General features: G+C 47.1%; 1 protein-coding gene across 2 annotated transcripts; it reads left to right on the forward strand.

Annotated features, from left to right (window-relative positions):
• Positions 1-1536: 1536 nt before the first annotated feature.
• On the forward strand, positions 1537-12764 carry LOC120937832 (protein kinase C delta type-like). 2 transcript variants are annotated; one of them, XR_005748760.1, is made up of 6 exons: positions 1537-1748; positions 3381-3519; positions 3725-3883; positions 6634-6762; positions 8065-8525; positions 12686-12764. XR_005748760.1 is itself a non-coding variant. In XM_040351340.1 (5 exons), exons 1-5 carry the CDS (start codon positions 1648-1650, stop codon positions 8236-8238), a joined length of 702 nt encoding a protein of 233 aa, XP_040207274.1. In that variant the 5' UTR covers positions 1537-1647; the 3' UTR covers positions 8239-8738. The 2 variants fall into 2 exon arrangements, 1 of the variants encoding a protein (XP_040207274.1); XM_040351340.1 differs by lacking the exon at positions 12686-12764 and having other exon boundaries at positions 8065-8738.
• The last annotated feature ends 1699 nt before the right edge of the window (positions 12765-14463 follow it).

A 14463-nucleotide genomic window follows, 5' to 3' on the forward strand; every position in this document is an offset into this window, starting at 1 on the left:
ACAAATACCTGTTGATCCTGCCAGAAATCTAGTGCTGTCCTTTGTTATCATAAGCCCTATATTTCTGCATTTCTGACAAAACACAATCCTTACATCCACTTTCCCTTTTTGAACTTATATATTTCTTTGTCTTTTACAGGAAAATCTTTTCTTCGTTATGGAGTACATGAGAGGAGGAGAACTATCCAACCAGATCAAGACTTCTGCTCCATTATCAACTGCTGCAATAAGGTAAGTATCACAAAGGTATGATCTAAGGGTGTATTCACACCTGCGCCACGCAACGCGTTTATTTTTCCCTTTTTTACATGTTTTTTGTGCAACAGCACAAGGCAGCCTATTCATTTGTATGAGCTGCCCTACTTGTGCTAAATGTGCCAAAGTAACTCATGGACTTTTTTGGGCAGTGAGCCTCATGCCCTTTTGCAATGTAAATTTTGGTGCATTTTTTCAGGCAACTGCTACCTGCGTTTGAGATGCCATTAACCACTTCAGCCCCGGAAGGATTTGCCTCCTTCCTGACCAGGCCACTTTTTGCGATATGGCACTTTGACGCTTTAACTGACAATTGCGCGATCATGCAATGTTGTACCCAAACAAAATCAATGTCCATTTTTTTACACAAATAGAGCTTTCTTTTGGTGGTATTTGATCAAATCTGCGTTTTTTTGTTTGCACTATAAACAAGAAAATTTTTGAAAAAAAATCAATATTTTTTACTTTTTGCTATAATAAATATCACCCCAAAATATTAAAAAAAAATTAAATTCTTCCTCAGTTTAGATCGATATGTATTATTCTACATATTTTTGGTAAAAAAAAAAAAAAAAAAAAATCGCAATAAGCGTATATTGATTGGTTTGCGCAAAAGAGTCTACAAAATAGGGGGGTAGATTTATTTCATTTTTATTATATTTTTTTTTTACTACTAATGGTGGCGATCAGCGATTTTTATTGGGAATGCAACATTGCGGTGGACAGATCAGACACTTTTGACACTTTTTTGCGACCATTGACATTTATACAGCAATCAGAGCTAAAAATAGCCACTGATTACTGTATAAATGTCACATGCAGGGAAGAGGTTAAAACTAGGGGCAATCAAGGGGTTAAATGTGTGTCCTAGCTAGTGATTATAACTGTGGGGGGATGGGACTGCCTGAAAGAGGAGACCGATCGTTGTTCATACTTAGTATGAACAATAGATCGCTCTCCTCCCCCCTCTCCTCACCCCTCTCCTCACCCCTGACAGAGCGGAGATCTGTCTTTTTACACTGACAGACCTCCATTCTGTCTCTCAGAAGCGACCCACTGGTGCCTGGTGAACATCGCAGCCGCCGTGCACGAGAATCGACTCCTTTGTCACGCCCCCCCAAGTGGTCTTAAAGTGGCTGACGTATACCCAGGCGAGCAAACCTGCCGCAGTATACCCGCGTGGTTAAGAATTAATGGCACCACAAGTGTGATATGCATTTTGCCACGTTTTTCACGTAGAGTGACAAATTTCTATGGGCTGGTTTAGGACCAACAACTGTATTACCCCAAAAACTGAACAGTGCCTATCATTCAGTCCATTCAGTCAGTTCCTCTGACTTGCACGGCTTGGAAGAAATCATCTATTAATCATTTATTTACTTATTCTGTGAGATGTGTGATATTAACAGACCTTTTCTCTTTTTTTACAGATTTATTGCTGCTGAACTTCTCTGCGCTCTGCAATATCTGCACGGACGTGGTATCATTCATAGGTAAGTGTTTCCATCATGATTTTACATCCATATTCACCATTTCTTATTAAAAGACAACACCACCCAACACTGGTACTCTAGTTGTGGATGGGTGTACAAGGGTTAAATTGCCCTCTGCCAGTTCTGTCCCCTGCTGCTGAAGCTTTTGTGCATCTACTCAGGCCCGTCGCTACAGGACAGGCAAAACAAACAATTGCTTGGGGCCCCGAGCTGGCCTGGGGCCCCCAACTTCCCCTTTTCAGGCTGTAGCGTGGCCGAGCTCCTCTTCTTTCCTCCTGTCAGTCCGACCGAGTACAGGAGATTCAGTGTCCTGTTCCCGGCCGGACTGACAGGAAGTGCACACTGAGTGCTTACTTCCGTTCAGTCCGGCCGGGAACAGGAAACTGAATCTCCTGTAGCGCAGGGACCCAGCCGGTGTTCTGCCGAATAAGTTCTGCCCGGGGGATAAGGACCCCCCTTGTACTGCGCATGCGCGACGCAGAGTCCCCCGAAAATATGGCAGGACACCTGACTGACAGGAGGAAGAGGAGCTCGGCCACGCTACAGTTAAGAAGGGGAGGTGAGAATAGAACAAAATATGGGGGGGGGGGGGGGGGGGGAGTAAAAAGAATGTGAGAATGACCACGGTGATAATGGATCACCAACTCATAATAAATTAATGTGACATATATATACTGTATACGCCGATTCACAAACGTACGTGCGCCCGGCGGTTGTTTTTTACGTTGTTTGCGTGCGTCGGTTTCATCGTAAGGCTGCTCCTGCTATTAGGAGGCGCAGCCAATGGTAAGTATGGACGTCGTTCCCGCGTCGCGATTTTCAAATTTTACGACGTTTGCGTAAGTCTTTCGTGAATGGCGCTGGACGCCATTTACGTTCACGTCGAAGCCAATGACATCCTTGCGAGGTCATTTACCGCAATGCACGTCGGGAAAATTTAGGGACGGCGTATGCGCAGTACATTCGGGATCATTTGAATTACGCGCGCTTACGCAACGCCGCCGCAAATTACGGAGCAAGTGCTTCGTGAATACAGCGTAGCTCCTGTAATTTACGGAGGCGTAGCGTAAAGACGAGACGCTGCGCCGCCGTATCAGTGCGCGCCCCTACCTGAATCTGGGCCAATGTGTCTATAACTATATTATTACATGTGGATAGAAACACTCCCCAGGTTGTCTCATTCTAATGCGTATCGCCCCCTAGTGGGACTTAAACATGCCCCACTAGAAGGGCAAAATGTGACAGAGGAAGACAGCCTATGGAGTTTTTCTGCTCCCTTGCTTTCAATAAAGATTTTAAAGTATTGCAGAATGACAGACTGGGACTTGACATGGTTTATTCAACTGCAATAAGCTGGGAACTGAGCTCATGAGGTTCATGCTGCGATTCATAAAGTGGTGCAGAAAGTTAGTAGGTGATCTAACCCGTTGGCACCCATTTAATACTGACCTATTAGGTTTTAAAAATTTGACTAGGCCATCAAGGCCCGAACAAATTCTATACTATATGCCTTCACAGTTTACTGTATTACAATGTTGTGTAATATGTGCAGCAACTTTTTTTTTTATGTTCTTAATTAATAAAATAAAAATGTATTGATCTGTAAATATAATCCTCTCTTTTCTTTTACAGAGACTTGAAACCCGACAACATACTGCTTGACGGCACCGGCCATGTAAAACTCGCAGACTTTGGCCTTTCTATAGTTGGTGTGTTTGGATCCAAGAAAGTGTATAGTAATGCCGGTACTAAACACTATATGGCCCCAGAGGTAAGTATCTACCACCCTTCATTTGCCCTTTTAACACTTCAATCTTTATATTATTATGTTTATGATTTTATGACAAGAAGCCTAAAAAAAAAGACAGGGACCACACCGTGACCTGTAATTTCTATCAACTATTTATTACCTATTATTACTGCTCTGTGTATCATGTGCTTTATTTTAATGTTACCCTTACTCTTTGTTTTATCAGATTCACGATAGAAACCCCTACGATGCTACGGTCGACTATTATTCACTTGGTGTTATCCTGTTTGAAATGGCCACAGGAGCAGAAGCAGAATCGGCCAAATGCAGGAACTCACTCTATCCAAACAACATTGACCCTGACCTTCGAGATGTCATTGAGCGAGTAAGTATAGATAGTCGAGAATTAGAATTATCCAAGAGCTATAGGTCCTGAGCATTGTTTATGTAAAAAGGCTCTTCTGCATTGAAGAGGGAAGCTTGCAGAAAGTTCTCTAGCATGTAGTACATTACCAGATCCTGTATATCGGCCATAGGCGTGCACAGCCTATTGCATTAGGGTGTGCACCCCAAAACTCAAACACACAAATGCGCGCGTATATATATATATATATATATATATATATATATATACACACACACACACACACACTGTATATACACAAACACTCACACATATGTACATAAAACCACCCATTTATGTGCCTGCCTGACCCAAGTGCCTTCGCTCACATTTTTATTAAAAAATAATAAATGCATAGATTTTTGCTAGGGCATTTATTATTTTTTTAAACTGGAGACTGCAAAGTATTGCGCCCGCAATCAGCAGAGTGCGGGTGAAGTGTCAGGCTCCTGCAGACACTGCCTACAGTTCTATTGCCCGTACCTCTGTATGGCTGTCATTGCAGAGCTGTAGGCAGGTGTGCTGATCAGTGTGCCAGCTGCCGTGTTGGATTGAAGTTGTAGTTTATACATTCACAGATTCCTATGACTAAGTCTGGATTCACACCTATGGCATTTTTTGCGCTTTTTGCATTTTGAAGATTTGAACTACAGTCCATTTAACATGGTTTCGTATAGAATACGTTCTGTAGTGTAAAATCTCATAGGGACCAATGTATGTCCCTTTTTCATCCGTACACGTGTGAAAGGGCCCCAAGGCTGGACTTTTTTACTGTCCTGGAGTTGGGCTGTATTATTATGATAAGAGTTTTTGATAGGTTAGGAATTCCTGGGACTTCTGAGCTGCTCCATAGATGTATTCCATATACACACACATTATAAGTTATTAAAAAACATTTTTTAACAGGATATAATGTGTATGTGGAATACATTTGTGTAACACATTGGAAGTCCCAGAAATTTCTAACCTGTTCAAGAATTGTACTTTCTCTGTTAGTAAACCTGCAAAGTACAGAGCAGGTTTACAGCACAGAATTGTATAGTGGAAAAGGCAGAGGAGGTCAGTACTCACAGGTAAAAGACTGCTATCTGTCCTCAGATCTTCTTCATCATCCCCAGGAGAGCTGTGCTGTGTGCTGGACAGGAGGAAAGAGATCGTGGGTGCACTCTGTGTGTGATGATCTCTTCCTCTTCCTGCTCCTCCCACCTGTACTGGAGCTGTGAAAGGCACTGAAAGCCCCTGCAGTGTCATATTCTGCTCCCTATTGCAGAATGCTGCGGAAGTCATGTGGCGGCAAACTGCGCATGCGCAATGCGTTCCAACGGCAATTGCGATGCGTTCCAGGGGATTTACGACACTACCCTTCAGTGAACCCATCACAATTTGTCACGGAACGGAAGTGACGAGGAACCATACACAGAGCGGGCGGGGAGAGAAAGAGACATACAGATCTAATGAGAACCATACACAGAGCGACAGAGCGGGGGCGGGAGAGAAAGAGACATACACATCTAATGAGAACCATATGTCTCTCTCCCCGTATGTCTCTCTGTCTGTTCCCGCTCCGTCTATGGCAATACGTCACTTCCGTGACAAATTGTGATGGGTTTGTGATGGGTTCACTGCTTCCCGCTCTGTGTATAGTAATACGTCTACCTCACTTCCGTGACAAATTGTGATGGGTTCACTGAAGGGTAGTGTCGTGAATCCCCTGGAACGCATTGCATTTGCCGTTGGAACGCATTGCGCATGCGCAGTTCGCCGCCACGTGACTTCCGCAGCATTCTGCAATAGGGAGCAAACTGTGACACTACACCCCAACTGACTCAGCCAGATGGCAGATAGGAACCCGAGGAGAGAGACAGTTTTCCCCCAAATGCTGCATCAGAGAGGAGATCGTAAAGCTGTCTTCTGGCACACAGGGCATAGGATGGTGAGTAACTCCTGTGAGGACTGCAGCCACAGCTGTGAAGTGAGCAGTCAGGAGTTTTCCGGTGCTCTCTGAAGTTCACGTGCTTCATCTCTGACAGCTGGCGGCGGAGTGATATTCAGCTGACAGGGATGATATAGCCGGAACTACAGAGTCAGCATCGGAAAATGCGGCTGACTGGCTGATTATTCCGCAGCCAGTGGCTGCAGTTCCCACAGGAGTTACACATCCTCCATGACAAATAGTCCCACTTTCAGCTACCAGAGGTGAGAGAAAAATAAATCTCACACATTTTGCCAGCAAAAAAAGCCCTGCGGTGTGTTGGGTGTGCCTGGGAATTAGGGTGTGCCCAGGCACATCCGGCACACCCCGTGCGCAAGCCTATGATGTCGGCTACCTGGTCCCCCACTGTGCTCTGTGATTCCTTTCACCAGCCCCCACATCATTACTATTTGCTATAGTGCTGTAGGGGTTCGAGTCAGGAAGCACAGACGGGGTATCTGACTTCTGGAAGTGTTGAATACAGATTTTATGGCAGGATATTCACCACACAGGAGGTCAGCATTACATCTGAACTACCCATGTGACATCCTGAAAGCATGAGCTGTTGGAGGAACTCCTAGACCGGTTCAGGAATGCTACCTTAGATCCTTCCAGAAGACATATCTTAATTTAAAACGACACTAAGAAATTAAAATATGACATTTTGAGTTTTCTTTTTTTTTTTTTAAATGGCCGAAACTAAACTCATTTTCTATTAGTGACAATCTACTGTATTCTAAATATATCTTTTTCATTACAGCTTCTTGAAGAAAATCCAAAAGTTCGCGGGACGGCAGTGGAAAGACTGCGAGAACACTCCTTCTTCAGATCAATTGAGTGGAAGAAGCTGGAGGAAGGAAAGGTTACCCCACCATTGTGGATGCCAGATGTAAGTCCATTGGAAGTGCAATTAATATTATGTGTGCACATACAAGGAGATCATTTCACTGCTATTTATTATTATAAAATATCATTATAAGTTCATAGAAGAACCAAAATGTCAGTTATAATTAGGGTTGTCCCGATACCACTTTTTTAGGACCGAGTACAAGTACCGATACTTTTTTTCAAGTACTCGCCAATACCGAATACCGATACTTTTTTTTAAATATGTCCCCAAATACAGCCATGTCCCCCCCCCCCCCCATATGCAGCCATGTCCCCCCCACAGATGCCGCCATGTCCCTCCACAGATGCCGCCATGTCCCCCCACAGATGCCGCCATGTCCCCCCACATGCAGCCATGTCCCCCCATATATGTAGCCATGTCCCCACACATATGCAGCCATGTCCCCACACATATGCAGCCATGTCCCCACACATATGCAGCCATGTCCCCACACATATGCAGCCATGTCCCCCCACAGATGCCGCCATGTCCCCCCACAGATGCCGCCATGTCCCCCCACAGATGCCGCCATGTCCCCACACAGATGCTGCCATGTCCCCCCACAGATGCCGCCATGTCCCCACACATGCAGCCATGTCCCTCCATATATGCAGCCATGTCCCTCCATATAAGCAGCCATGTCCCCCATATAAGCAGCCATGTCCCCCCATAAGCAGCCATGTCCCCCCATATAAGCAGCCATGTCCCCCCATAAGCAGCCACGTCCCCCCATATAAGCAGCCATGTCCCCCCATATAAGCAGCCATGTGCCCCCATAAGCAGCCATGTCCCCCCATTTAAGCAGCCATGTCCCCCCATAAGCAGCCATGTCCCCCCCCCCCCTTACCTGCATGCTGCCGCGCCGCTAATACGAGCGGGGAACATTACGCTTTCATTTGAATAGCTGTAATGATTCGCGCCGCACTGCGTATAGACACTCCCCCTTGCTCGGGATTGGACAGATCACCCGAGCAAGGGGGAGTGTCTATACACGGCGCGGCGGGAACATTACAGCTATTCAAATGAAAGCTGTAATGTTCCCCGCTAGTATTAACCAGGCGGCCAGCGGGATGCGGTGTAGCGGTAGCGACGGCAGCGGGGGGGGGGGGGGGGTTGAGTATTCTATTTAGGCATCGGCGGTATTTGCGGGAGTACAAGTACTCCCGCAAATACTCGGTATCGGGACAACCCTAGTTATAATGGTAACATTAGGTAGTGTAGTGTTACATATGAAAATGCATCTCCTGGTTGGTATGTCCTGTATTGAATGATGGGTCTGATTTATGTATTTTCTTGTTGCAGTGCCAAGAAAAAGACACAAATGACACAAATGAGCAAATAGAAGTGAAGAAACTGATTCACCACAGAAGAAAGAAACAGAGGAGAATTGCAAATGCAAAACAGAGATTGTTTGATGGCTTCAGCTTCATAAGCAGGAAATGGAAAAAAGATGCTGAACAGGAAATGAAAGAATGAAGACGGCTGACTTTTGAGAAACACTCACTAGTCAAGAGTCCTGTACTGTCTTCAGCCAGGCCAGTCCTTTGCTGGTCTTCGGATCCCGGCATTACCATCTAGACTTAGGGAGCCTGTATAGGGCAGGTTAGGGTGTTATAGGGGCAAATTGGGGTGGTATAGGGCAGGTTAGTGTGATATAGGGCAAATTGGGGTGGTATGGGGCAGGTTATGGTCATATAGGGCAGATTGGTTTGTTATAGGGCAGGTTAGGGTAATATAGGGCAGTTTGGGGTGGTATAGGGCAGGTTAGGGTGCTTTAGGGCATCTATGTGGTGGTATAGGTCAGACTAGGGTGGTATAGGGCAGATAGGGGTGATATGGGGCAGGATAGGGTTATATAGGTCAGTTTGGGGTAGTATAGGGCAGGTTGGGTTGGTATAGAGCAGGTTAGGGATGTATAGGGCATATTGGGGTGGTATAGGCCAGGTTAGGGTGGTATAGGGCAGGTTGGGGTGGTATAGGGCAGGTTGGGGTAATATAGGGCAGTTTGGGGTGGTATAGGACAGGTGAGGGTGCTTTAGGGCAGATTGGGGTGGTAAAGGGCAGATTTGGTGGTATGGGGCAGGTGGGTAATGTAGGGTAGTTTGGGGTGGTATAGGGTAGGTTAGGATGATATAGGGCAGATTGGGGTGGTATAGGGCAGGTGAGGGTGCTTTAAGGAAGATTGGGGTGGTATAGGGTAGGTTGGGGTGGTATAGAGCAGTTTGGGGTGGTATGGGGCAGGTTAGGGTAATATAGGGCAGTTTGGGTGGTATAGGGCAGGTTAGGGTGCTTTAAGGTATATATGTGGCGGTATAGGGCAGACTAGGGTGGTATAGGGAAGATTGGGGTGGTATAGGCCAGGTTAGGGTGGTATAGGGCAGGTTGGGGTGGTATAGGGCGGGTTGGGGTGGTATAGGGTAGGTTAGGATGATATAGGGCAGATTGGGGTGGTATAGGGCAGGTGAGGGTGCTTTAGGGAAGATTGGGGTGGTATAGGGTAGGTTGGGGTGGTATAGAGCAGTTTGGGTGGTATGGGGCAGGTTAGGGTAATATAGGGCAGTTTGGGGTGGTATAGGGCAGGTTAGGGTGCTTTAAGGTATATATGTGGCGGTATAGGACAGACTAGGGTGGTATAGGGCAGATTGGGGTGATATAGGCCAGGTTAGGGTGGTATAGGGCAGGTTGGGGTGGTATAGGGCAGGTTGGGGTAATATAGGGCAGTTTGGGGTGGTATAGGGTAGGTTAGGATGATATAGGGCAGATTGGGGTGGTATAGGGCAGGTGAGGGTGCTTTAGGGAAGATTGGGGTGGTATAGGTCAGTTTGGGGTGGTATAGAGCAGTTTGGGGTGGTATGGGGCAGGTGAGGGTAATATAGGGCAGTTTGGGGTGGTATAGGGCAGGTTAGGGTGCTTTAAGGTATATATGTGGTGGTATAGGGCAGATTGGGGTGGTATAGGCCAGGTTAGGGTGGTATAGGGCAGGTTGGGGGTGGTATAGGGCAGGTTGGGGTAATATAGGGCAGTTTGGGGTAATATAGGGCAGTTTGGGGTGGTATAGGGCAGGTGAGGGTGCTTTAGGGCAGATTGGGGTGGTATGGGGCAGGTTAGGGTAATATAGGGCAGATTGGGGTGGTATAGGGCAGGTTAGGGTGCTTTAAGGTATATATGTGGCGGTATAGGGCAGACTAGGGTGGTATAGGGAAGATCGGGGTGGTATAGGCCAGGTTAGGGTGGTATAGGGCAGGTTGGGGTGGTATAGGGCAGGTTGGGGTGGTATAGGGTAGGTTAGGATGATATAGGGCAGATTGGGTGGTATAGGGCAGGTGAGGGTGCTTTAGGGAAGATTGGGGTGGTATAGGGTAGGTTGGGGTGGTATAGAGCAGTTTGGGGTGGTATAGGGCAGGTTAGGGTAATATAGGGCAGTTTGGGGTGGTATAGGGCAGGTAAGGGTAATATAGGACAGACTAGGGTGGTATAGGGCAGATTGGGGTGATATAGGCCAGGTTAGGGTGGTATAGGGCAGGTTGGGGTGGTATAGGGCAGGTTGGGGTAATATAGGGCCGTTTGGGGTGGTATAGGGTAGGTTAGGATGATATAGGGCAGATTGGGGTGGTATAGGGCAGGTGAGGGTGCTTTAGGGAAGATTGGGGTGGTATAGGGTAGGTTGGGGTGGTATAGGGCAGGTGAGGGTAATATAGGGCAGTTTGGGGTGGTATAGGGCAGGTTAGGGTGCTTTAAGGTATATATGTGGCGGTATAGGGCAGACTAGGGTGGTATAGGGCAGATTGGGGTGGTATAGGCCAGGTTAGGGTGGTATAGGGCAGGTTGGGGTGGTATAGGGCAGGTTGGGGTAATATAGGGCAGTTTGGGGTAATATAGGGCAGTTTGGGGTGGTATAGGGCAGGTGAGGGTGCTTTAGGGCAGATTGGGGTGGTAAAGGGCAGATTTGGTGGTATGGGGAGGTGGGTAATGTAGGGTAGTTTGGGGTGGTATAGGGTAGGTTAGGGTGATATAGGGCAGATTGGGGTGGTATAGGGCAGGTGAGGGTGCTTTAAGGAAGATTGGGGTGGTATAGGGTAGGTTGGGGTGGTATAGAGCAGGTTAGGGTGCTTTAAGGTATATATGTGGCGGTATAGGGCAGACTAGGGTGGTATAGGGCACATTTGGGTGATATGGGGCAGGTTAGGGTTATATAGGTCAGTATGGGTGATATAGGGCAGTTTGGGGTGATATAGGGCAAGTTGGGGGGATATAGGGCACGTTGGGGTAATATAGGACAGGTTAGGGATGTATAGAACAGATTGGGGTGGTAAAGGGCAGGTTAGGGTAATATAGGGCAGTTTGGGATGGTATAGGGCTGGTTAGGGTGCTTTAGGGCAGATTGGGGGGGGGTATGGGGTAGGTTAGGGTGGTAAAGGGCAGATTTGGTGGTATAGGGCAGATTGGGGTGGAATGAGGCAGGTTAGAGTAATATAGGGTAGTTTGGGGTGCTATAGGGCAGGTTAGGGTCGTATAGGGCAGATTGGGGTGGTATAGGGCAGATAGGGGTGGTATAGGGCAGGTGAGGGTGCTTTCGTTGTTGTTTTATTGTTCTCTCCCTCTCTATTCTCTCTCTATTGTTCTGCTCTATTTTACTGTATTCTATTCTGCAATGTTTTATTGTTGTTATGTTTTATCATGCTTGCTTTTCAGGCATGTCATTTTTTTTATACTTTACTGTTTTCAGGTACGCCATTCAGCTGTTGCGCAGATTTATGTATCTTGACAGCAACATCGTTTGCTCCCACGATACATAAAGCCGTGACTCCAGTGCTGTAGGAGGTGATTTCACCACCACAGTTAAAAAAAGAGCATATATGCTGAAGCATGGGGGCAGCAGGGGCGGAGGAGCGATTTTGCTCCTAATGCCGAGTACATACGGTCGAAATTCCGACGGAGGCTTGTCCGTGGAAAAGTCAGACCGTGTGTTTGTGGCATATTACTTTTATGCGGGAGGATGCCCCCGTGCTTTGGCATATATTTAATTTTGGCACAGGTTGCGGTTAAATTTTTTTTTTATCTTTTACTATGTTTTTTTTGGTATTTGCTTTGCAGGTATGGTATGATCTTACTGTTATACTGTAATGTTACTTTGTTTTAATATTAACCATCATTTGCTTAGCAGGTATGCCATTCAGTTGCAGCGCGTATTTATTTATCTTGACAGCAACAGCGTTTGCTCCCACGATACATTAAAGCCGTGACTCCAACGCTGTAGGAGGTGATTTCACCACCACAGTTGGGGAAAAAAAGAGCATATATGCCGAAGCATGGGGGCAGCAGGGGCGGAGGAGCGATTTTGCTCCTAATGCCGCGTACATAGGGTTTGAAATTCCGACGAAGGCTTGCCTGTGGAAAAGTCCGACCGTGTGTATGTGGCCATAACTTTTTTGCGGGAGGATGCCCCCATGCTTCGGCATATATAAATGTGCATGTATGCCATCATTAGAAGTGGGTGGATGAAGGGAAGTATTATAATGGTGGGCATACCCACCGATCAATCTCTTTTTTTCGTTCAGCCAACAGGCTGCATGAAAAAAAGATTACAATACATGTCCACAAGGACCATCAACGTACTGGTATGTTGCTGGACTTTGAATGATTATACCAGAATGATGCCTGCGGGTTTAGGTATCATCTTGGTATAATTATTTCCACAGCGGTCAGGTTTCATGTAAAAAGCAATCCTAGCGGCTAATTAGCCTCTAGACTGCTTTTACAAGCATTGGGAGGGAATTCCCCCCCCCCAGATATAAACAGCGCTAACCTGTCACTAACTATTGCTATCATAGGGGATATTTACATTCCCTGAGATAACAATAAAAAATGGTAAAAATAAAAATTAAAAAATGGAAGCAACAGTTTAAAAATAAAATAAGGGCAGGTTAGGGTGCTTTAAGGTATATATGTGGCGGTATAGGGCAGACTAGGGTGGTATAGGGCAGATTGGGGTGGTATAGGCCAGTTTGTGGTGGTATAGGGCAGGTTGGGGTGGTATAGGGCAGGTTGGGGTAATATAGGGCAGGTTGGGGTAATATAGGGCAGTTTGGGGTGGTATAGGGCAGGTGAGGGTGCTTTAGGGCAGACTGGGGTGGTAAAGGGCAGATTTGGTGGTATGGGGCAGGTGGGTAATGTAGGGCAGATTGGGGTGGTATAGGGCAGGTGAGGGTGCTTTAGGGAAGATTGGGGTGGTATAGGGCAGTTTGGGGTGGTATGGGGCAGGTTAGGGTAATATAGGGCAGTTTGGGGTGGTATAGGGCAGGTTAGGGTGCTTTAAGGTATATATGTGGCGGTATAGGACAGACTAGGGTGGTATAGGGCAGACTGGGGTGATATAGGCCAGGTTGGGGTGGTATAGGGCAGGTTGGGGTGATATAGGGCAGGTTGGGGTAATATAGGGCAGGTTGGGGTAATATAGGGCAGGTGAGGGTGCTTTAGGGCAGATTGGGGTGGTAAAGGGCAGATTTGGTGGTATGGGCAGGTGGGTAATGTAGGGTAGTTTGGGGTGGTATAGGGTAGGTTAGGATGATATAGGGCAGATTGGGGTGGTATAGGGCAGGTGAGGGTGCTTTAGGGAAGATTGGGGTGGTATAGGGTAGGTTGGGGTGGTATAGGCCAGGTTAGGGTAATATAGGGCAGTTTGGGGTGGTATAGGGCAGGTTAGGGTGCTTTAAGGTATATATGTGGCGGTATAGGGCAGGTGAGGGTGCTTTAGGGCAGATTGGGGTGGTATAGGTCAGGTTAGGTGGTATAGGTCAGTTTGGGTGGTATAGGGCAGGTTGGGGTAATATAGGGCAGTTTGGGGTGGTATAGGGTAGGTTAGGATGATATAGGGCAGATTGGGGTGGTATAGGGCAGGTGAGGTTGCTTTAGGGAAGATTGGGGTGGTATAGGGTAGGTTGTGGTGGTATAGAGCAGTTTGGGGTGGTATGGGGCAGGTTAGGGTAATATAGGGCATTTGGGGTGGTATAGGGCAGGTAGGGTGCTTTAAGGTATATATGTGGCGGTATAGGGCAGACTAGGGTGGTATAGGGCAGATTGGGGTGGTATAGGCCAGGTTAGGGTGGTATAGGGCAGGTTGGGTGGTATAGGGCAGGTTGGGGTGATATAGGGCAGTTTGGGGTGGTATAGGGCAGGTGAGGGTGCTTTAGGGCAGATTGGGGTGGTAAAGGGCAGATTTGGTGGTATGGGGCAGGTGGGTAATGTAGGGTAGTTTGGGGTGGTATAGGGTAGGTAGGATGATATAGGGCAGATTTGGTGGTATAGGGCAGGTGAGGGTGCTTTAGGAAGATTGGGGTGGTAAGGGTAAGTTGGGGTGTATAGAGCAGTTTGGGGTGGTATGGGGCAGGTTAGGGTAATATAGGGCAGTTTGGGTGGTATAGGGCAGGTTAGGGTGCTTTAAGGTAGATATGTGGCGGTATAGGCAGACTAGGGTGGTATAGTGCAGATTGGGGTGGTATAGGCCAGGTTAGGGTGGTATAGGGCAGGTTGGGGTGGTATAGGGCAGGTTGGGGTAATATAGGGCAGTTTGGGGTGGTATCGGGTAGGTTAGGATGATATAGGGCAGATTGGGGTGGTATAGGGAAGATTGGGGTGGTATAGGGTAGGTTGTGGTGGTATAGAGCAGTTTGGGGTGGTATGGGGCAGGTTAGGGTAATTAGG

This window comes from Rana temporaria, chromosome 4 (genome assembly GCF_905171775.1).
Source record: "Rana temporaria chromosome 4, aRanTem1.1, whole genome shotgun sequence".
In the NCBI taxonomy this organism is placed as follows: Eukaryota; Metazoa; Chordata; class Amphibia; order Anura; family Ranidae; genus Rana; species Rana temporaria.